We start from the raw sequence: 21,088 nt of genomic DNA, 5'->3' as shown, positions 1-21,088 counted from the left end.
AAGTCCTTTTACCTGGTTTCTCTCTCTTCCTCCCTCCCCTCACCCCCAGATCAAGAGCATCAAGCTGAACGTCTCGCAGCTGTGGTGCAATCACCTCAACCAGCTGGTCATCGCTTCGGAGACGGGAAGCGGCCGCGTTTACGTCTACACCGTCCGCGAGCTGGTCGTTACGGTCCTCTTTCGACTCCCTCTTGACGCCAGAGACTCCAGTCCTTGTCGCTGAACATCACTCCCGACCACACGACCACGATGGTTTCCACGTTTTATCGCGCGACGTATCTGATCCAGTACTGCCAGCAGCGCGGGTTTCTGTACGTTTTCGCGTTCAGCAATCGCGAGAACGAGTTCAAGTACTACAACACCGTCGCTCTGTGCGCCTCGTTTCGTTTCCCTGACCATCGTAGGCCGCAGACGGGTCCCGCGGTTCTGTCGACGAGCGATAACCTGCTGATGGTGCACTACAAAGTGTCGCAAGTGTCGTTCTGCGTGGACATCGCGGACGTTCCGTTCGACGCGGCGAGCAACATGTCGCTCCCCGCGGTGACGAAGAACGCGGTGTCGAAGCTGGAGCTGATCCTCTCCTCGAACGAGGTGTACCAGAAGGCGGAGATCCAGAAGGCGATCGAGGACCCGTCGTTCCGCTTCATCGAAGAGCCGTCGCTTCCCTACCGCAGCTACGAGGTCACGATTTCGAGCGCGTCGATCGGCTTGGAGCTGGAGAGCACGTTCTCAAGGTGGGCATGGCGGGTCGATTCGACGGCAGATTGTTCATGAACGCGCTGGACGGCCGCGTGCACGGCTGTCTGGACAGCTCCGCGTTCGTGAAGGGCTACACGGACACGATCAGTCCGATGCTGCGCTCCCAGGTGGAGGTCGGATCGTACATCACCCACATCAACGACCATTTCGTCGTCGGAAACACCTTCGCCTCCGTCCTGCAGCTGCTCCGTGAGGAGAAACGCCCGCTGCGGATTCGGTTCGAGCAGGGCCGCGCGGCGGACGATCCGTATGCGTATCATGGAGAGCTTCCGGTGACGGCGGTGAGCGAAGTGAGCGAGGTGGAGCGGCTGAGCGAGTCGCTGTATGACGAGGGCATTCACTATCTGCCGAACAACGTGATGATCGATTCGAACCATCACGCGATGCTGGTGATGCGGCTGCTTCTCACCATGCGGTCCGTCTCCACCATCGACAATGTCCGCTTCCTGCTGCGGCGCCGATCGGTGGTTCCGATGTACGTCAACGGCGAGTGGGTCGTCGAGAAGCAGCCCATCAGCGCCTACCCGCGGCAGCTTCTTCTGGAGCTGCTGGTGCAGACGATTCCGCAGGTGCTGCAGCAGAACCAGCTCGTCGATTTGTTCAACGTTCTCAACGCGGTAGGCGCGAAAAGAAAGAAAAGGATGATCGGTAGGACTACGCGTCGCTGCTTCACCGCGCGGAGAGCATCAAGGAGCTCGCTGCCTACGTGGAGGCGACGGCGAAGGACGGCAGCACGCGCGAGCTGAACGGGAACATCGCGGTGACGCAGTCGGAGTTTTTGGAGAAGGTGCTGCGCGCGCTGCAGCCGAGCATGACGCAGGCGAGCTATCTCTCCGTGGTGCTGAGCTACGTGCAGTCGCTGCTGCACCTCAACGTGCCCATCTCCGCCGATCTGTTTGCGTTTGGGTGGCGACTCACGCACAGGTCAAGTCATCTTCGCCAGCACATTCTCGATACCGCGGGGCCCAAAACCACGTCCCTTCTCTACTATCTGCACAGCACGGGCATCCTCAAGCACGACGTCGCCAGCGCGAAGCGGCAGCTGCTGCAGGAAGGCGCGATCTCCACGCAGCTGGCGCTGAGCACGCTGCGCGAAGCCAACGACTTCGAGACGCTGCTCAACTACTACAACAGCAAGCAGGACGTGGGGCTTCGGAAGCGGAGTGAGGCGTAGCTGGACATGCTGCTGCTGGTGCTGGGAAAGAACGCGAAGACGATGAAGGAGGGACTGAACATGTGGATTCTGACGGCGATTCGATTGGCCACCTCGCTCTACGACGACACAGAGAAGCTGCAGCCGCTGTATAGCACTTATGATTTCATTCTGCATTTCGCACCGGTAGGAGAGAGGGAGGGAAGCGAGCGCGTAGGATCTGCTGAAGGATGTAAAATATCCGGATCGGATGGGCGGATTGTTGGAGTTTGGAGAGAGCAAGGAGGGGGATGGACTGCCTAGCAAGGGGGATTCGTTGAAGCAGATTCTTCAGACGGTCAAGGAAACTGTCATTCGACTGGCTTTTGTGTGGATTGTTTGTTCGAGATAGCAGTGGATAGTGGAGAAGGAACGATGCGGGAGATGGTTTTGAGAAAAATGAGAGTTGGGAGGAAAAACTGGAATTCCAAATTTTAAAAACCATCTCAATCTCTTTCTCCTTTGAGGTTGCGGAGACCCGACTTCTGCAAAGAGCATATTATTGATGTTTTCTCCATTTCCTCAGCTCGTTCGAAGGTTGTCGAGAGGAATATCTCGTTTCGCCCCTCTCCGGTCTAGTTCGAGATGGGATAATATACAAAAGATAGTGCCAGCATTGCATGGGAAAGGAAAGGATAAGTTCAAGTGGATGGAGGTATTTGCATTCTTTTGCTCGTGACATTCAGACATTCAATCAAAACACGTCATCGCGGCTGTATGATGAAGATTGGTTTCTAGTGTTGTTTTGTATTGACAGATAGCTATTTGAAGGCGGTTATCAACTCATGTGGAAATGTGAAACAGCTTCAAAAGGTACGTTCTCCTCCTCGCTGTGTTTTTCAGGAACTATTGAGTTTTCAAGATGACGGTCCCTCGGAATCGCTTCCCTACACTCTCCATGGCTATAAATACTACAACCGAAAGACGCGCTCTGATTTCCTTCCTCTGTTCTGCCGAAAGAAAGTGGGTTCAGACGTCGAAGAAGTGATTCTAAACCTGGACAAAGAGTTTCCGGAAGGGTATTTCCATTCATCTCAAATGAGTCCTCTAGCTCTGTGACGGTGAACAACATGCTGGTTAGCGAAGACAGCCGCTATCTAGCCTACACAATCGACACGACAGGCGAAGAGCTGTACAATCTGTACATCAAAGATCTCTCCACTGGGCAAGTGGAAATGATCCAACGCAACGTCTATTCCTTCTCCTTTGGCCTCTCCCAAGGCGCCTCGCGCGATATCTACTACACAGTCGCCAACAACCTAATGCGCACGAACCGCGTGTACCGTCACGTGCTGGGCAGTTCTGCGACGCACGACGTCCCCGTCTTCGAAGAGCCCTCCGCCGTCTACTACTGCGACGTCAAGCGCACCAACGACTGCGTAGGTCCCTGGCTCCGAATCGAGCGCAGAAGTTCATGCTCTTTTTCTCGGCCTCCAAGTCCGACTCGGAGATTTTTCTGCAGCGACCCGGACGGGATTCGCCGGTTCGGCTCGTCCAGCGACGCGCGCAGGAGGAGTAGAAACGGGGAAACCCTGTCTGATAGGTGCTACGTCGAACACATCCAGAAGTTCTTTATCGTGGTTCGCAGCTCCGCGCTGAAGGCGTTTCAGGTGTTTTTGGTCCACGAGGACGACGTTTTCGCGGGGGAGAGCGATGTTTTCGCGGGGAAAAGCGCGCAGGCCGCAGACGCCAAGGGACTCATCGATCGCTGCTTCGAGCAGGGAAAAGTCGTGCAGTTGACACCGTCTGCGCCATCTGCATCGTCTGCGTCGTCTGCGTCAATTGCGTCGTCACATTCTGCATTGATCCCCGATGCTTATCGGATTTTCGATATGGATATTCTGAAAGTAAAGATGGCTGAGAGGAGTAATGAAAGCAACATATCATTCTCTACGAAAAGAGCTGTCATGGATTTCGCATCCGATCGCTTCAACTCGACCTCTATGATAACAATTTGAGCATTTCCGAGCAATTATTTCCTATTAACCACATCGGAGAAATCACCATCGAAGCCAATCCAGTATCACCCTTTTCTCTGTATTCGAAATATAGGATATCGACAGCAAAACCATTCTATATACACTTTCAAATCCACTCATCCGAGGAAACACGTACGAATATGACATCACCAGAAATACCTCCAAACTCGTCAGACAGATCGATCTCCCTTCCGATTTTGGATTACATCTGGATTCGTTCGACATTTCTTCCCAGATCGTTCCCTCCTTTGATGGTCAGGAAATCCCCACGATTTTTGTCATTCCAAAAAAAGCGGCGAAAAACGCCCCTGTTTTGTTAAGCAGTTATGGATGTTACGGTGTGGACAATCCCATCCATTACGCCTATCAGAATTTGTCGCTGCTAAAGCGAGGATGGATTTTAGGGTATCCTTGCGTGCGGTTGGGAAGTCTCGATGAAATCACATGTAGAGGAGGCGGTGATAAAGGGCCTCAATGGTATCAGCAAGGCTGCAGGACGAATCGGAGGAACGGAATTCGCGATTTGGACAGCGTGGTGGGGGCATGGTGCGAAGACCACCCTGTGTGCCTCACGAGCAACAGCGCTGGAGGCATCCTCACCGGAGCGTTGCTAAACGAAACAAACCATCGCGTGAGCAGCGTGATTTTGCATGTTCCGTTTTTGTTGCTGGAGGAGACGCTGACGAATCGGGGATTGCCGCTAACCGTCACCGAATTCGACGAATGGGGCGATCCGAGCGTGCCCGAGGAGGCATTGGCGATCTCGCAGATTTGTCCTTACAAAAACATCCGAAAGCGCGACTACCCCAATATTTACTGTATTTGCGGTGGGTTTGCGGGGTGTTTCGTGATGGGTAGGTTTAAATGATAAGCGAGCTCCGTATTATCACTCTCTGAAATATATAAATAAAATCCGTGAGTTTAATTCGAATCCTGATTCGGTGCAGGTAATCGATGCTCTGTAGGTCCTGGAGGAAGAGATGAAGCGTAGGTACGGAGGGCATTTTTGTGAGAATGATCCGAACTACAGTCTAACGTGTTCGACGCAACAATTGGCTTTTTTGATTCATTCAGTGGGAGGTGTTATATGAATTGTTTTCTCACAACCACAATTTGAAACAATCCCAAATACGAAATAACTATGGGATATACCACAATTCTCGGAAATCGCCTTTTATTTGTTATTTGTTTGCTCAATTCTTCCAGTATTTGTTTGCCTTTTTTGTATATTTCATGAACAAACAAGACAGAGATGACGAAGAACAGCGCACCGAGCTCGATGTCATGATTAGGCAATTATCGAATTCTGAGAGAATTCGCTCTATGTCTGAGATCTACTCGTGGGAATCCCCATGCTATATGCTGGAGTCACCTGTTGTAAAGGCACCCACTGTGAATACGAGTCGTTCGCGCTGTATGAGTCCCGTTATTCCAAGCATGGAGCCTTCTTCATTGAAAAGTGAGGGTATGCATATGGATAGCGAGACCATATCTGGCTCTTCTTATGCATCAAATTCTCACCTTGCGCCGATTAGCCATGATGCTAGAGGTCGGAGGTTTTCGGAATTATCAATTTCTGACATGCCTTCTGAATGTGTACATGGTAGGGAACGAAGATTTGCGTTTTAGGCCTAGAGCCGCTTCCTACGCTAAATATTTCCTTTCCGTGTAGCTATGAGGAGAATCTAGAGAGTCGTGGCAAGTCCATCGTTCAATTGCGCGAAGCCGCAATCAAACGCGTGATCATCCGAAACGGCTCGAAGCTCTCCCGTTTTAACATCGTCTACACGAAGGACCGCTTCTACTGGCCGCAAGAAACCATTCGGCATTGCCGTACGGGTCGAATCAAACGGGGGCAAGTTTTAAAACGGCAATTCGGCATTTACTACCCCGAAAAATCGCGCGATCTGATCGCCCTGAAGATCATGGAGAAGGTAGGCGCGAGCTGGAGGAATCCGAAGCGCGTAACGCGTAGACGGCGATCAGCGAAAGCTTCCAATGGGACGAAGACGACGTTCAGACCGAGCTGGGCGTGATGAAATCGCTGAGCGAGAGCGGGCGGCACGAGAACGTTCTCTTCCTCCTGGACGCCGTGGAGACGAAGGAGTACTTGATCGCGGTGATGGAGCTGGTGGACGGCGATCTGCACGACATGCTTGGCTCGGTGCGCGGAGACCACAAGATCGTGGACGTGTTCCGCCAGATCGTGCAGGGCTGCGCGTACATCAAGCAGCAGGGCTACTACCACTGCGATCTCTCGCTCGAGAACGTCCTCATCAAGCTCGTCCCCAACTACCACAACACCGGAAACACGCGGCTCATCGCCAAGCTCTCCGACTTCGGCCGCGTCCGCAAGCGCGACGACGACGGGTCCTGCCGCATCCGCGACGACGAGGTCGCGGGGAAGCCGTACTATCTCGCGCCCGAGGCGTACAACGGGTCGTACGAGGCGGGGCCGGCCGACGTGTGGTCGCTGGGCATCATCCTGTTTATCTTGATCACGGGGAGTCCGCCGTTCGGGATCGCGAACGACAGCGACGAGGTGTTCGAGCCCTTCGCGGAAATGGGGTTCGGGTATTTGGAGCCGGTGCTGCGCAGCTGCGAGGCTTCTGAGGAGGAGATCGGTGGGCGAGGGGATGGGCGGTCATGCGTAGCACTGCTGCGGAGAATGTTGGAGGTGCGGCCGGAGAAGAGACCCACGGTGGAGGAGATTTTGGAGCTGGAGTGGCTGAGTGCGTGATTGCGTCGTTTATCGTTGCTGCTCAGAGATGCGAGTCTCTGCTGTTTTTGCTGAGAGTGTTTGTTGGAATCAGGTTGTGCGGAGGAGGAAAGAATCGAGAGGAGGAAAAAAAGGACGGAAGTCGATGTGGGTAAAAGAAAAACAAATATTGAGTGAAAAAGTCAACATAGAATCAACGAAAATACCGCCATAGGGGTGTTGGAGTTGGAAGGATAATCAGAGATTAGCTAAGGAGAAATGAAGATCGGAAAAATCGATCTGTTATTGTATATACTCTTCTTCGCGTTTCTCTTACACCAAATTCCTGCCTTGTTGAAGAACTCATCCGATACTGGTTTGAACGGGTCCTTCAAGTCAAGTGAGAGAGACATTGTATCGAAAAACAATTCTCCTGCTTTTCGCTCTCCATCGAGTTCATCTGGTGCATCACAGCAAGGTAATGTACCAAACCTGTGACTTGTCTGTGGAGTACGTGATTCGTAGCAATAGTTCCTTCCCTTTTCGAGAGATGATTCCTCCTTCCGAAAAGAAGATTATCGCCTCTGCAGCGATGATGGCGCAATTTCAAATGCCCACTACTGACGTGTATCTATGCGAATTCGAGTTGATTGTAGTTCTCCGTCCTGGGATGAGTTCGTGGCGCGCCATTCTATGTAGGCATTCAACTACTTCCCCTCCCTCCTAGCAGCAAGGAAGAAGCCCTAACTCCAGTGGAGAATGATTGGCGTTTTATGGAGAACTTTTGTTTATTCGAGTCCAACAAAAGCATTTACCTCATCAACAACACAAAACTCTACCCTACCAAGAAATACCCCAGTACGCTTTCCTGGCCGCTTTTCACGTTTAGAAACGTTCTATTCGTGGTACTACAAGCGCTATCTCTATTTCCGAAACAACTCGCTGACTTCCTTTCCTCCCGGCATGCGAGTCCTCGACAGCGTCTATCTCTTCATGACGCGCGGCTGGGGCGGTTGGAACAACATTTACCACCACACCGAATGGGTGAACAACCTGCTTCGCTACGTCCACAAAGCCGCTTCACTGCCTCGCGTAAACCCTACCCCCGATTTTTGCCATTCTAGATGGAAACGGTGGCGTTCTACCCCGATCCGATCAATCAGAATCAAACCTTCGGCGACCCGAAGGGCCATTTCCGATGGGGCCTGGAGTATTACAAGCTGGCCAAGACGGTCTTTCCCGCCTCGTCGATGCCGCATTTCCTCGAGGGCTCCGATTATTCCGCGTTGAACGCGTCGTTCTGCGCTCGTCGAGGCGTAGCCCGCTTTTCTTTTGTGGGAGTAGATCATCGCACGCATCGTTCCGACCATGTACGACTCGTTTGTGAGCACTGCAGAGCCGATGCTGGTTCGTCTTTTAGCCTACCGCCAGTTCCGTCTCGCTCTCCGCACACAGCCGCCGTCTCGTCTGTCCGTCTTCTTTCTGAACCGGAACGGGGGCAGTCGGGGCATCCGGAACGTGGAGGAGATCATCGAGTACATGCAGAAAGCCAATGAAACTGAGCTGAACATTTCGTCCAATTCGCCGGCGACGTTTGAAGACCAGGTTCGAAGCGTGGCGCATATCGACGTGTATGTGAGCATGCATGGCGCAGCGATGACGAACATTCTGTTTATGGAGCCGCTGAGCGCGTTGATTGAAATGAACCCGCCCAAGTTCAAGGAAGCGTTTTACAGGAACATGGCGAGCAAGGCGAATTTGCTGTTCTATGGGATTTACAGTACGTACACGGAGAACATGGAATATTCGATGAGAGAGCAGTCGACGGCGAAGATTTTGAATCAATGGATTACGGTGCCTTTGAGGCTGTTTGGGAAAACGTTTGATCTAGCGACGAAGAATGTGTGGAAGTATAAATATAGAATGTGTGATTATTGAATTGTTTGTGGAAAAATAAAAGACGATTTTTATCTGACTTTGAAGATTTTCTTTGTTTCCTTCCTTTGCATGATTCGTCATAGCATTGATCTTTTGGGTGGTAGGGGAAATAGGTTGGATGAAATAAATAGCCATCTCAAAGAAAGGAAAAGCAGTACCGCGCGTTTTGGGTTGTGGAAGCAACCTAATGAATATCATTTCTTCCATAAAGTATATCCCAAAGGCGGGAGGCATCGGCTATTTTGCAGATGAGAACAAAGTGAAGGAACGGATTTTCCCTGATGAGTAGTATGAAGATTTCCGTATTGGGGGCGGAACCACACTAAATCATCTCTCGTGGGCGCAGATTCTCAATGTTCCTACTGCACTCTTGGCAATTCAAGTACGATCGAGTGTATCTCGTGTAACTCAGGGAACTGATGAATATGGAGTTTTGCTCCGTCAACGCATGGAGGAAATCGGAGTAAGCACCGATTACATCGTTGTGGACGACAAATACCACACCTCCGTATCCCACGTATTCATCGACTCGTACATTTTCCAATTTCCTACTCTCATGCTAGAACGGGCGATCAGCACACCTACATGTTTCGCGGCGCCACCAACTTCATCACTCCCGAGATCGTCCAAAAGCACTTCGTTCCCCACCTCCGCCACGCGAAGATCGTCACCTCCGAAATCAGCCAGGTTCCTCTCAGCAGCGTCAAATCGCTTTTCCAAGCCGCCGGCGAGCGTCACGTGCTCCGCTTCCTCGACATGGACCTTCCCTACAGCGTAGCCATCGGTGCTGCGCAGCTCGGCACGCCTGACGATGTTTGGTTTCCCCATTTCCCTTCTTTCTAGCTCGAAGCCTGCCTGGCCAACTGCGAAGTGCTCAAAGTCAAGTATCTTTCCTCCAAACCCCGATCACTTCCAGCCAAGGCGACGTCCCCGAGCTCTTCCCCGAGCTGGACGCGCAGATGCTTCTCCAAGAGCCGCCTCGCATCACAGCGGAGCGCATCGCCGACCGCTGTCCGACCGCTCAGTTCATCGCCGTGACGTCGGGGCGCAAGGGCGCAGGGCTCTGCATCCACGGCCACGAAGGCATCGGCATTCAGATCATCCCCGATATCGATTCTGCGGACGATACCGGCGCGGGGGACGCGTTTTTGGGCGGGTTAATCGCGGGATTGTATCATTGGGGGATGCCCCAATCGGAAGGGGACATAAAGAAATTGGGGCAATTGGGGTCGTTGTCGGGCGCGGCGTGCTGCCAGCAGTTCGGGACGCTTCCGGACGCGGAGAGCGTGATGAAGATGACGAGCATGGACGACATGAACATCGTGAAAGATTTGTTTCTGGTGCCCAGCGACGAAACCGCCCAGAGCGAAGCGCCCAAGCCCGCGCTGCCGACGAACGCGGTGGAGTTCTCGCTGCACGAGGACAAGGAGAACCTGAAGATGCTGCTGGAGGTGGGGGTTCGATTGGAATTCGATGGCAGACGATCGACAAATCGCAGTTCGAGCGCGTCGCGGAGATGATCCACACCAATCAGCAGCACGGACACAAGCTTTTCGTCTCCGCCGAGGGCAGTGCCGGCGCCGTCGGGCTTCGCCTGGCCGCCTCGCTCACGTCGATCGGGGTTTCGTCGCAGTTCGTCCCCGCGATCGAGTGGAATCACGGGGATCTCGGGCATTTGGCGAAGGGCGATTGCGTGCTGCTGATTTCAAACTCGGGGAGGAACGAGGACGTGCTGCGGCTGATCGAACCGTTCCGGAAGCGCGGCGTGGTCGTGCTGGGGATGTGCGGAAACAAGGGATCGCCGCTGCTGCACAAGGCCGATGCGGTAGGACATGATGGGGAGTGGGACGTAGGGGTTGTTCGTACCGGCGAATACGGAGCTGCTGAACTGTATTCCGACGAGAAGTATCGTGTCGCAGGAGGCAGCGGTGAATGCGTTGGTGTCGCAGGTGTGTTTGCTTCGGAATGTGAGTGCGGACGACTTTATTCGGAACCACCCGTCGGATGATCTGGCGAGTGCGGAGGAGAAGTAGTCGCGAAGTTTGGTTTTCATCATCTCTTTGGATTGTTTGTTTCAGAATCATGAGCGCGAATAAGGACCTGACTAGCTACATTGACATGGATCATCTCAAGATTCTAAATGTCACGCAAGACAGTAATGTGAAGTTCCTCTTCGAAGACTGCCTAAACGTCGTCGAAAGCCGTGTTGATCCCCAAATTCTGGTTGTAATATCCACTACGAGCGCATGCACCGAGTTCCTTAACCATGAACGTTCCATTCTTGCAGCCTATGAAACTGTTTTCTATAGGGATCGAGGCGCCGAACGATGGTTCGTACTGTTCGGAAAAATGTAACACGTAGAATCTGCTCCTACCGAAGTGGAGTTATTTGCAAATGTTTCAAATGTGAGCTTTTCGGACGTAGAAAACTTAGTTGCCACCGAAGTACGTTCTACTCAAGGTTTACGAAGCAGACAATGACACTCACGGAAGAAGATTTGAATCCCACATCGACTCGAAAGCTGAAGCCCCTGAAATGGAACAATGTTTCTTCGGTTGTGGTAAACGACTGAAGCTTTGGGCGTTTATTGTAGATATTTGTAAAGGAAAACCGCGGATCTCCTTCCACAGCTCTTTCTCGAATCAAGTTTTTTGGAAAGCCAGCTCATGTGCTTCAAGTATGTTTCTTACGTTGATCGTAACTTTTCCAATAGAATGTGAATGGTATTACAGAAGCTGCATCAAACGGTCCTTTCTGAGTATTGTTGTTTGTTTGAAACATGCCATAAAGGTGATTTCAAGTGGCGAATCGTCAATCCAAATTGAATTGAAAACTAAGAAAGTTTGTGTCTGGGGAGTTTCGTATCATTTGTACAGAGTTTAATAAATACTAGAGCAAACTAAATGGAGAATAAAATCGCCGAGTTTGAATCTTCCAAGAAAGAACAGAAGCATATGTCATGTAAAAGATTGAGAGATCAACTTTGCTTCGAAATGGGTGAAGATGTCGAACGAGAAGCAGCAATTATTCGTGAACTCTCTTCAAAGTGGGTAGTTATTTTTCCCTTTAAATTTAGTAACATTTCCAGTGATGTTCTCGCCACTATCAAAAACATGCAAGCTTGCAGCAGAATTCACTCGATCATTGCTTCAGTATGTTAAGTAACGGGTTTACGACATAGGTTGCTGCTGCCATTTGTATCGGCCTTTTTTGCGGTATTATTGCGGAAGAATATAAAAGCGACAAAAAAGTATATGTTGCTACGATTCTAGGATTCCTCATTGTGATTCTTGCTTTCATTTTTATGGTAACGAATGCAGCGTCAAAGAACAGCTATGAAAAATACCACTTATCCATAGTATGATTAGGGAATGGAAATAATGAATAGATGATGTGGAGCATTCCCACAGGCATTGTGATTGTATTTGTATATTTGATTTACACAGTTACAATGTTCTTTTATGAGAAAAACAGTCCTTCATATCTTTCCTTAGCAGTTTTCCTCAGCATCACGATTGTGTTCATGGTGTGCGATTTTTGAATGTGTAATGGAATAGATTGTGTCTGTTGTATATGTTGCTCGCGTACGAGATCAGTTTAAGCCGATTCCCAATCATTGTAGGGAGTGCTTGTTTTTGTTGAGTAGTAGTGAGACAATCTGTGATTAAAATTTTGTTAAAGTAGTTTGTATAACTGTTTGTTCACAAATTCCTTTCTTCCAATGATTCTCGACCCTAAAGTTTTGCGGTAGATTTTGCTTGCTACCCTGTTAGCACTAGTTATATGAGCACAGATGCTTTTCGCGTCTTGACTGCAATTGAAATGGGTATGAAAAACCACGACTTGGTACCCATCCCGTTGATTGTTTCGTTGTCTAATCTCCGTCACGGAGGCGTTCACAAGATTTTGTCGGACCTTCTTCGAGATAAGTTAGTATCCCACGAAAGAAAAGTGTAAAGTCTTCAAGCAGCTCAACTTACAATGCAGATACGATGGATACAGACTGACCTATCTTGGCTATGACTTTCTTGCTCTCCGCTCCATGATGAAGCGAGGAAACGTTGTTTCTGTTGGAAGAAAAATAGGTGTCGGTAAGGAATCCGATATTTATATTGTACAAAACGAGGAAGGAGAGGAACTGGCATTGAAGCTCCAGCGTCTCGGCCGTATTTCATTCCGTGCGATTAAACAAGTATCCGCATTTCTTCATCATTCCTGATAGAAACGAGACTATTTAGGCAAGCGACAGAGTGCGAGCTGGATGTACATGTCCCGTCTCGCTGCGATTAAAGAATTTGCCTTTATGAAGGCTCTCCATGACGCAGGATTCTCCGTACCGCGTCCTGTCGACCAGAACCGCCATTGCGTTCTCATGTCTCTAGCGAAGGGCATTCCTCTCTACCAAATCACCGAATACGACGCTGTTCCGCAAGTACTCGCTGCCCTTCACCTATCTAACCACCCAGCTCTATGATGCCATGATGGAGATGGTCGTCGATCTAGCGCGCCACGGTCTGATTCACGGCGATTTCAACGAGTTCAACCTCATTCTGGACGAGTCCACGCGCGCCCTGACCCTCATCGACTTTCCTCAGATGGTCAGCACTTCCCACGAAAACGCGGAAATGTCGAATTCTGGAATTCCATTAATCGAAGGTATTTCGACCGCGACGTCGAGTGCGTCGCGCGCTTCTTCCGACGGCGGTTCAACTACGAGCGAACCGTGGGAAATCGAAAGCCTGCTGAAGAGTAGGAAAAACCGCGGTTGTCGGATATAACGAACGAATTCAAACTGGATCGGAGCGTGCAGGCGAGCGGGTTCAGCGCGGAGGACGAGCAGCTGCTGCTGGAGGTGGGGGAAACGTGGAAACTCGAGGGTAGATGGCGGATATCGCGTTCGAAGAAGAAGAAAACCCGCGGGACGAAGACGAAGACGAAGACGAAGACGAAGAGGGAGAGGAGGTTAGCGAAGAAGAGGGAAACGGAGAAACTGGGGAAACTGGGGAAGAGGAAGGTGCGAAAGGCAAACAGTCCATCGAAAATGAAAATGAAAATGAAGAGAACGAAGAAGAAAAAGCGCGGGAAAATGATGAGGACGAAGAAAATGAAGAGAATGACTCTGATGATGATGATGATGATGATGAAGAAGAAGAAGAAGAAGAGGAAGAAGTTCGTGTGAAGGGAAAGAAGGGAGAATGTTTCCATTGCCATCAGCCCGGACACAAGATAAACAAGTGTCCTTTGCTGCATCCGGAGCTGCAGAAAGAGACGCGAATGAAGAAGAAGCGAAAGGACATCACGAGTTTGGAGATTCGAAATCGAGTGGGCGCTGTACGGAGAGATGAGATGTAGATTCGAAGAGGATTGGATAATCGAACGGAACGGAACAAGCTGAACAACCGGAACCAAGAGAAGAATAGAGAGAGAAGAAGAGTGAAGGAAGAGATTCACGAGTACTTTTAGATGAACCTGTTTGTTGAGAATACGAACTGAAATTGAACTGGACTCTAATGATATGAGCACTTGAAAAACAATAGATGTGAGTTATAATCTGACTATCAATTAAACATTGCTTATAATACAAGTCATTGCAAATATCCTCAATCCAATCTGTATGTATGTTATCGTTATGTTTGGATGGTATTTGATTCAATCCATTAATCGAATTGTACTACTTATGTTGAAAAAGTGATTGTACTTGTCATCATGTGAAAATCGACTTTCAGTTATACATTTCCTAGCATTCACACGATTGACGAGGATGGTTAGTACATTATTGTGTGAAGAGATAATGGGTTTTGATCTCTGGATGTGTAAATAATACGATTCATAATGTGACTGTGTACCACAATCAGCAGAGATGCCTTCAAATGATCCTTTGAATAGGGTATAAACAATCCTTATTCAAACGAATTTGAAATTATGAGCAATGCATTTGATGTGAATGACCTGAATGGAATAAGCATCAATATATGTGTAATGTGTTGTTTTCATACTCCAGTTCAGATTGCATTTGGACATAAAGCGATTTCTTTTTTGACATTTGCAGACTAATCATTCAGAGGCAATGACACCTTGAGTGAAATTGGATGATCGATAATGGCATCTTTAGTATATATATACAATATCATCCGTCTCTGATTGTATTGTGTTATTCTACTCTATTAGGATGTATGGAAAACAGATATGATAAATGGGAAGCAAGTGGTGGTTGTAAAATCATGATTTATCACAAATCCACTCTGACCAATGTGATTCATTGTTTGTTTGTTTGTTTGTTCATTCAGTTCTACCCAATTATTCCATTCTATCACTTCATAACATCTCTCTGAGTACTTCAATACAACCACAAGTACATAGAATTCAGCAAATCCACCTCACCTCACCTCGCCTCACCTCCTATAGGACATAATAACTAAATATATCGCTTTGCAAACTCCTTCCAATTAAACACCAATCGATTCACAATGCCATTACCACACACAAACAAACTAGCACGTTGGGAAAGGTTTCCAACATTCATTTTCACTTTTCCATCCCATTCTCTACCTATTTCACTATCCATTCAGCCATCTATCCATCATTCATTCCACTTTGTTCAACTTGATCATTTCTGCAAAATACATCCAATTATTGGTTTTCCAGAAATACAACCAATATTGACATTTGAACCTATTTCTCAATTGGTTTAGAATCTAGCTTTCATCCATGGGTCGTGTCATTCGCGGTAGGTGATAATTTGAAATTGGTTATCAACAACAACAATAACAGCAACGACAACACTCTTGCTGTTTCTTGCTTTTCTTTTTGCAATATTTGTATGATTTGCATTCTCCATATAGTATTTATGTCTAACTGCATATATAGGACAAAGAAAAGGAGCTAAAGGAGCTGTTTTCCAGGCTCACACTCACCTGCGTAAGGGAGTGCCTCAATTCCGTGCGTTGGACTATTCTGAGCGCAACGGATTCCTGAAGGGAGTGGTGCGAGAGATCGTTCACGATTCCGGTCGTGGCGCTCCTCTTGCTCGCGTGACTTTCCGCAATCCGTATTTGTGTTAGAGAGAAGGTGGCTAATGGGTAGTTACCACTTCAAGGTGGACAAGGAGCTGTTCCTGGCTGCTGAGGGTATGTTCACTGGCCAGAGCGTGTTCTGCGGTAAGAAGGCGGATATCAGCGTGGGTAACGTGCTTCCTCTGCGTGAGCTTCCTGAGGGAACTGTTGTGTGCAACGTGGAGCACAAGGTGGGGGATCGCGGCAGTCTGGCTCGGTGCTCTGGCGACTACGTGACTGTGATTGGGCACTCGGATGACCGCAGCATGACGTTCATCCGTCTGCCCTCGGGCATCAAGAAGACGGTTTCTTCGAGGTATGTTTTTCTCTCTTTGTGTTGGTTGTAACGCGTAGCTGCCGTGGCATGGTGGGAATCGTGGCTGGCGGAGGCCGCATGGACAAGCCGATGCTGAAGGCGGGTCGTGCGTACCACAAGTTCGCTGTGAAGCGCAATGAGTGGCCGAAGGTGCGCGGTGTGTGCATGAACCCTGTGGATCACCCGCACGGAGGAGGTAACCACCAGCACATTGGTAAGCCTTCGACTCGCAGCCGTGGCACTTGCCCCGGAAAGAAGGTGGGTCTGATTGCTGCTCGTCGCACTGGACGTATTCGTGGACGTGTGGAACCTTAAGAAGGAGTCGTGTGGATAGCATGGATGGAATTTGTGGAGCGAATGATGATAAATTGGATGAAAATGGGGTTGTTTGTTGGACTGAAACTCGTTTTCATGATAATGGCTGATGACTGAACGTGCGATGGAACCATTGATTTGGAATAAAAACCTCTATTACAAGGAATAAAATGGTAGGAGGTGTTGGAATATCGGTTGATGCGGTAGGCTGCTCGTCCTGTTGTTTCTGTGTACTCTGTGGAGACTGCTAACAAGATCGTGAGCACGGTCCCTCTTCCGTCTGTGTTCACTGCTCCCATTCGTACTGATGTGGTCCAGTTCGTCCACACGAAGTAAGTGGTGCTTTTAGTGTTGTGAGGTAGTCTGAACAAGAACCACCGCCAGCCGTACGCTGTGTTCAAGCGCGCTGGTCACCAGCACTCTGCTATCTCGTGGGGAACTGGTCGAGCTGTGGCTCGTGTTCCTCGTGTGTCTGGTGGAGGCACTGCTCGTTCTGGTCAGGGAGCGTTCGCTAACATGTGTCGCAAGGGTCGTATGTTCGCTCCGACGAAGATCTGGAGAAAGTGGCACCGTAAGGTGAACGTGAACCAGAAGAGATACGCTCTGGTGTCTGCTCTTGCTGCTTCTGCTGTTCCGGCTCTGGTGATGGCTCGTGGTCACAAGATCGACGGTGTGAGCGAGATTCCGTTCGTTGTGGATGACGCTCTGTGCAAGCTGACGAAGACGAAGGAGGCTGTGTCGTTCCTGCAGAAGAACGGTTGCTACGCGGACGTTGAGAGAGTGTCTGAGAGCAAGAAGATCCGCTGCGGTAAGGGCAAGATGCGCAACCGCCGATACACGATGCGCGTGGGTCCGATGGTGGTGTACGCTGACGGCGAGGAGGCGGTGGCGCTGCCGTTCCGCAACATTCCCGGCGTGGAGCTGTGCAACGTGAACCGCATGAACGTGCTGCGCATGGCGCCCGGTGGCCACGTGGGCCGCTTCGTGATCTGGACGAAGGCTGCGTTCGAGCGTCTGGAGGCTCTGTACGGCCCCGAGTCGGAGAAGGTGGGCTACACGATGCCGAAGAACGTGCTGACGGTGGCGGACATGGGCCGTCTGATCAACTCGGCGGAGATCCAGGCGGTGGTGCGTCCGGCGAAGAAGGTGGTGGCCTACCCGAAGAAGGCCAACGCGCTGAAGAACAAGGCCGTGATGGACAGCCTGAACCCCTACGCCGCCATCGCCCGCGCGGCCGAGCAGAAGGCCATGGAGGAGAACATCAAGCACAAGGCCGAGAACCTCGAGAAGAAGCGTGCGGAGAAGGCCAAGTACGCGGAGAAGAAGGCCGCCTACTATGAGAGCATGATGATGTAAGAAGAGAGCTCCGGCTCGGTCAGCCAGGGTTCGCTCAACCCGATGGAGGTAGTTTTGTTTGTTCGATGAAACCGTTTCGTTGGAAGAATCATTTTTATTTATTTTTTCGGCCGGCTTTCTTTACTAATGACTAACTATAAAGAGAAAAACCCGGGGTCCACAGTTTGGAGTATAATGCAGGTTAGTTTTCTGGATGTTTGTAATTTGTAGATAGTTGTTATTATATATATTGTCTGCACAGTGTTAGGCATGATTGCTACATCTACATCCTCAACTTTTGGAGTTTCCCTGTTCTTTCTAATGTTGTGGAATATTATCATTCTGATTGGGATTTTTGTTTTCTTCATTCTTAACAGATTGTTTGTATTTGTCGCTGTATTTTGTTTACTTTATAGTTCAGAGATTCCGATTTGTTCCATGGTCTTTTTGTAGGTGTTTCTTTCATGGCAGGCTTGAATATTTTGATTGAGGCTATTGTATTTATTGCCGAGTGTGTTATTCTCAACACAATCACTGACGCAACGTTTGCAAGGATTATGTATATAGTACTCGCGATAGTATCAATAATTCTGGCAGTCTTCGAGGTAGTTCTTCATTTGAGTCTGAATTTTAGTTTGTTTATGTGAAGTCAGCACTTTACTCGAAGAAGTAACTGTTGTCAAATCGTTGATGATGATTTCTACTTAATTGTCATCGATTTGCTCTATTTGTTTGTGAGATTACTCGTGTTTGATGTCTTGCCTTCTTTATTTAAATGCACTATGGTAGTGTGTTTCTGTTCATCGAGCAAATGGCCTAATACTGTATCCGGTAGTAAAATAGGAAGCGAAACATCAATGTGTTGGCTATTATTACGTTATAGCTCTTTTCGGGCAATAGCGTGCTAACCGTACATTACTCTTTCAAAGTGGTCACTCTGTTCTGTAAATAGTACAGTGTTGCGAAAGGAAGTGCTCATGTTACTCGTCTTTTCAAATATGGATTAGTCTTGAAATGATTATAATGTAAAGCAGTATATTTGACAGAATAACCTTTGTGAAAACGTCAATAACATTATTTTAGTAGAGGAACAAGTAAAATGCAGTGAAGAATCGGCGAAACGAACCAGACGATGATGACGATGATGGATGGAGGATATGTATCCTATGAAGATCTGTGTAGACAGCACATGGAGGCGTTTATGAACGGAGTCGAAAAATTCACGAGGGAAACGAAGCTGGGAAAGCGAGTAGCAGAATGGGAAACGAAGATTGTACCGGTCTTAGAAGAACAAGATCGACGTGAAGAATTTGATATTCATAAAAACAGCGAAGAATTGATTGAGGAATTGAATGCAAAGGACAAAAAAGAAGCTTCCGTTGCTGAATTGTCGAAACAAAGAAAACCCTATGAAGTATCGAGAATGTTTGTCTCTCTGCTTCAAATGGCTAATGATGGAACGATTTTGATTCAAAACAAGGGAGAAATGGGAAATGTTGAAACACGGCTAATGAACCATAAATTGTAGTAGATATGCTGTTTGTTATCAAACCATTTTATTAAAATAAAACAACGCGTGATTTTTGATTGCCTTGGCAAACGATCAGTTGCTTCAAATAGAACAATGCAGTCTTCTAAATGTAACTGTCTCGAATTCTAAAAGAATCTAGTAGAGAACTCGATTCGAAATCTTTTCCTTGTAGATCCATAATTCTTTTAATAATGAATCCTGCTGTGTTGTTTGAATCTTCGTTCGATATTTTGTACCTCTCTACGATTCTGATCCTGGGTTTCCGAATGCTTCTTCGTAAATCCCCTAATAAGGAATATCGACTTTTTTCTTATATGTGCTTAATCCTTGGTTTCGGAGACTGCTTCCATCTTCTCCCTCGCGCTTATGGGCTTAATATGGGTAAAACAGAAGCAGTGGTTGCTGCAATCGGAATTGGTAATGCAGTGAGCTCCATCGGCATGGCCATATTCTATGTCATTATGTTTGAGCTTATCTCGCTGCATTATAAACAAAACCTCAATGAACTGCGCTGGGCTACATATATTTTATTCGCATTACGTGTTATCTTTGTATTGCTACCTCAAAACGACTGGATTCACAACACTCATAATCCGCTTATGAGCTGGCTTCGGAATATCCCCTTTATTCTTATTGGGGTTATTGTCGATGTTTTGCTTTTCCGGTACTCGAGGAAGGAAGCTGACGATCCTTTTAGAGGAATATGGTTCTGGGTGTTGGTGTCTTTTGGATGCTACATGCCCGTGGCGTTGATTCATTTAGGGGGAATGAAGGATGCTTTGTTGATGATTGTAAAGACGATTGCTTATGTGATGATTGTGGTTTTGGGTTACATGAGAATCCCTTGTGATATAAAGAGAGATTAGCTTTTTTTTTGTTTGTTTAAAAGTAATGCCAATATTTGATTATTGTTTTTTCCAGTTTACTCCACGTTGAATCCACATTATAACAAGATATGTTAATATCTTCATAATTTTTTTTGCTTTTCATGTCAAAACCAAACATAGGCAGTAGTTCAGAGTATCCAGTACAGGTATATATATAATTCCAATATTTCTTGACTGTAGTTCTTGGTTGCAGACAAAGACTCCAATACTTTTCATATGAGGAAGGAGGTTATGCAGTATATAATGAAACAAGTTTGAGCTTTCGTATCTTTTTATGTAGATACCAAAAACAGTACCCATAGCAGTTCTTTCAATTGTTGGTGCATTCCGAAGTGGAAAATCGTTTCTCCTCAATTTTATCCTGAGATATTTGCATGCATTAGAGAGTCAGGTTGTGATATGCCACTCATCCTTAGATAATGCAGATATGAAGACTATAAATAAGGACGGTATCTATTCTTGGATCCTGTATGGCGGAGCGATATTGGAAGGCTATTCTGGCAATACTTCAAACTCCAAGGGATTCAACTTTCGAGGAGGAGATGCACGTAATACAGAAGGCATATGGTTCTGGAACAAACCATTCATTATTCCAGATCCTACAACTGCTGGAGGCAAAATGGCTGTATTAATTATGGATACGCAGGGAATGTGGGACGGACAAACAGGTCAAGGACTTACAGCAAGTATATTCGGTCTATCCACATTACTCTCATCATATCAGATTTATAACGTAGACCGAAGACTCCAAGAAGATTTTCTCCAACACTTAGCTCTGTTTACCGATTACAGTATTCGTATCCGCGATTCGGGAAAAAGCGGAGATCATCCCCCATTCCAGCATATTGACTTCCTTGTTAGGGATTATGCTAATTTCCGAAACGAGAGTAATCAAGCTAGCTGCCTAAAAGAAATGGAATCCTACAAAAACAGCTTCCTATCTCCTAGAAATACGGAAGATTTGAATGAAACTCGCAACCAGATAAAGGAGTGTTATCAAATAATTGATGTGTATTGTCTACCACACCCTGGATTAGAAGTGAGTAGAGTGAGCTATGATGGGACCATAAAAACGATATCTTCAG

At 48.0% G+C, this 21,088-nt stretch overlaps 11 protein-coding genes; all 11 read left to right on the top strand.

The window, feature by feature from the left end:
- Positions 1-2,456: 2,456 nt before the first annotated feature.
- Positions 2,457-5,021, top strand: GSBLH_T00006536001 (uncharacterized protein; the record flags this gene model as incomplete). The annotated part of the gene is given in 13 exon segments (XM_013041550.1): positions 2,457-2,488; positions 2,531-2,606; positions 2,638-2,666; positions 2,713-2,764; positions 2,795-2,970; positions 3,033-3,330; positions 3,360-3,466; positions 3,495-3,798; positions 3,852-3,971; positions 4,004-4,335; positions 4,381-4,757; positions 4,789-4,877; positions 4,896-5,021. The coding sequence occupies 13 exon segments, from the start codon at positions 2,457-2,459 to the stop codon at positions 5,019-5,021; spliced, it is 2,118 nt and encodes a 705-aa protein (XP_012897004.1).
- A 569-nt stretch (positions 5,022-5,590) lies between these two features.
- Positions 5,591-6,670, top strand: GSBLH_T00002922001 (uncharacterized protein; the record flags this gene model as incomplete). XM_013041549.1 has 2 exons in its annotated part: positions 5,591-5,864; positions 5,906-6,670. Exons 1-2 carry the CDS (start codon positions 5,856-5,858, stop codon positions 6,668-6,670), a joined length of 774 nt encoding a protein of 257 aa, XP_012897003.1. The 5' UTR covers positions 5,591-5,855.
- A 1,082-nt stretch (positions 6,671-7,752) lies between these two features.
- GSBLH_T00007097001 (uncharacterized protein) lies at positions 7,753-8,566 on the top strand (the record flags this gene model as incomplete). The annotated part of the gene is made up of 2 exons (XM_013041548.1): positions 7,753-7,944; positions 7,973-8,566. The coding sequence occupies 2 exons, from the start codon at positions 7,753-7,755 to the stop codon at positions 8,564-8,566; spliced, it is 786 nt and encodes a 261-aa protein (XP_012897002.1).
- Positions 8,567-8,696: 130 nt separating this feature from the next.
- On the top strand, positions 8,697-10,628 carry GSBLH_T00002921001 (uncharacterized protein). XM_013041547.1 has 8 exons: positions 8,697-8,825; positions 8,856-8,948; positions 8,979-9,097; positions 9,130-9,379; positions 9,410-9,450; positions 9,483-10,017; positions 10,047-10,391; positions 10,420-10,628. Exons 1-8 carry the CDS (start codon positions 8,754-8,756, stop codon positions 10,597-10,599), a joined length of 1,635 nt encoding a protein of 544 aa, XP_012897001.1. The 5' UTR covers positions 8,697-8,753; the 3' UTR covers positions 10,600-10,628.
- A 1,243-nt stretch (positions 10,629-11,871) lies between these two features.
- GSBLH_T00002920001 (uncharacterized protein) lies at positions 11,872-12,257 on the top strand (the record flags this gene model as incomplete). XM_013041546.1 has 4 exons in its annotated part: positions 11,872-11,925; positions 11,956-12,093; positions 12,125-12,185; positions 12,217-12,257. The coding sequence occupies 4 exons, from the start codon at positions 11,872-11,874 to the stop codon at positions 12,249-12,251; spliced, it is 288 nt and encodes a 95-aa protein (XP_012897000.1). The 3' UTR covers positions 12,252-12,257.
- A 132-nt stretch (positions 12,258-12,389) lies between these two features.
- GSBLH_T00002919001 (uncharacterized protein) lies at positions 12,390-13,746 on the top strand (the record flags this gene model as incomplete). The annotated part of the gene is made up of 6 exons (XM_013041545.1): positions 12,390-12,520; positions 12,555-12,759; positions 12,790-12,999; positions 13,034-13,194; positions 13,224-13,290; positions 13,321-13,746. 6 exons carry the CDS (start codon positions 12,390-12,392, stop codon positions 13,744-13,746), a joined length of 1,200 nt encoding a protein of 399 aa, XP_012896999.1.
- A 1,513-nt stretch (positions 13,747-15,259) lies between these two features.
- Positions 15,260-16,316, top strand: GSBLH_T00002918001 (Ribosomal protein L2). XM_013041544.1 has 4 exons: positions 15,260-15,294; positions 15,435-15,615; positions 15,651-15,935; positions 15,974-16,316. The coding sequence occupies exons 1-4, from the start codon at positions 15,276-15,278 to the stop codon at positions 16,248-16,250; spliced, it is 762 nt and encodes a 253-aa protein (XP_012896998.1). The 5' UTR covers positions 15,260-15,275; the 3' UTR covers positions 16,251-16,316.
- A 77-nt stretch (positions 16,317-16,393) lies between these two features.
- Positions 16,394-17,657, top strand: GSBLH_T00002917001 (uncharacterized protein). XM_013041543.1 has 3 exons: positions 16,394-16,432; positions 16,458-16,582; positions 16,613-17,657. The coding sequence occupies exons 1-3, from the start codon at positions 16,421-16,423 to the stop codon at positions 17,604-17,606; spliced, it is 1,131 nt and encodes a 376-aa protein (XP_012896997.1). The 5' UTR covers positions 16,394-16,420; the 3' UTR covers positions 17,607-17,657.
- Positions 17,658-18,720: 1,063 nt separating this feature from the next.
- GSBLH_T00006535001 (uncharacterized protein) lies at positions 18,721-19,113 on the top strand (the record flags this gene model as incomplete). Its single annotated transcript, XM_013041542.1, has 1 exon — positions 18,721-19,113. The coding sequence occupies one exon, from the start codon at positions 18,721-18,723 to the stop codon at positions 19,111-19,113; it is 393 nt and encodes a 130-aa protein (XP_012896996.1).
- A 194-nt stretch (positions 19,114-19,307) lies between these two features.
- GSBLH_T00002916001 (uncharacterized protein) lies at positions 19,308-19,982 on the top strand (the record flags this gene model as incomplete). The annotated part of the gene is made up of 1 exon (XM_013041541.1): positions 19,308-19,982. One exon carries the CDS (start codon positions 19,308-19,310, stop codon positions 19,980-19,982), a length of 675 nt encoding a protein of 224 aa, XP_012896995.1.
- Positions 19,983-20,430: 448 nt separating this feature from the next.
- On the top strand, positions 20,431-20,972 carry GSBLH_T00006534001 (uncharacterized protein; the record flags this gene model as incomplete). The annotated part of the gene is made up of 3 exons (XM_013041540.1): positions 20,431-20,794; positions 20,865-20,890; positions 20,952-20,972. 3 exons carry the CDS (start codon positions 20,431-20,433, stop codon positions 20,970-20,972), a joined length of 411 nt encoding a protein of 136 aa, XP_012896994.1.
- Positions 20,973-21,088: the final 116 nt, after the last annotated feature.

The sequence above is a fragment of the Blastocystis hominis genome, assembly GCF_000151665.1.
Source record: "Blastocystis hominis, Singapore isolate B (sub-type 7) whole genome shotgun sequence assembly, scaffold_22".
NCBI lineage: Eukaryota > Bigyra > Opalinata > Blastocystidae > Blastocystis > Blastocystis hominis.
Note: the sequence above shows the minus strand (reverse complement) of the source record. Positions and strands in the feature narration are given on the sequence as shown.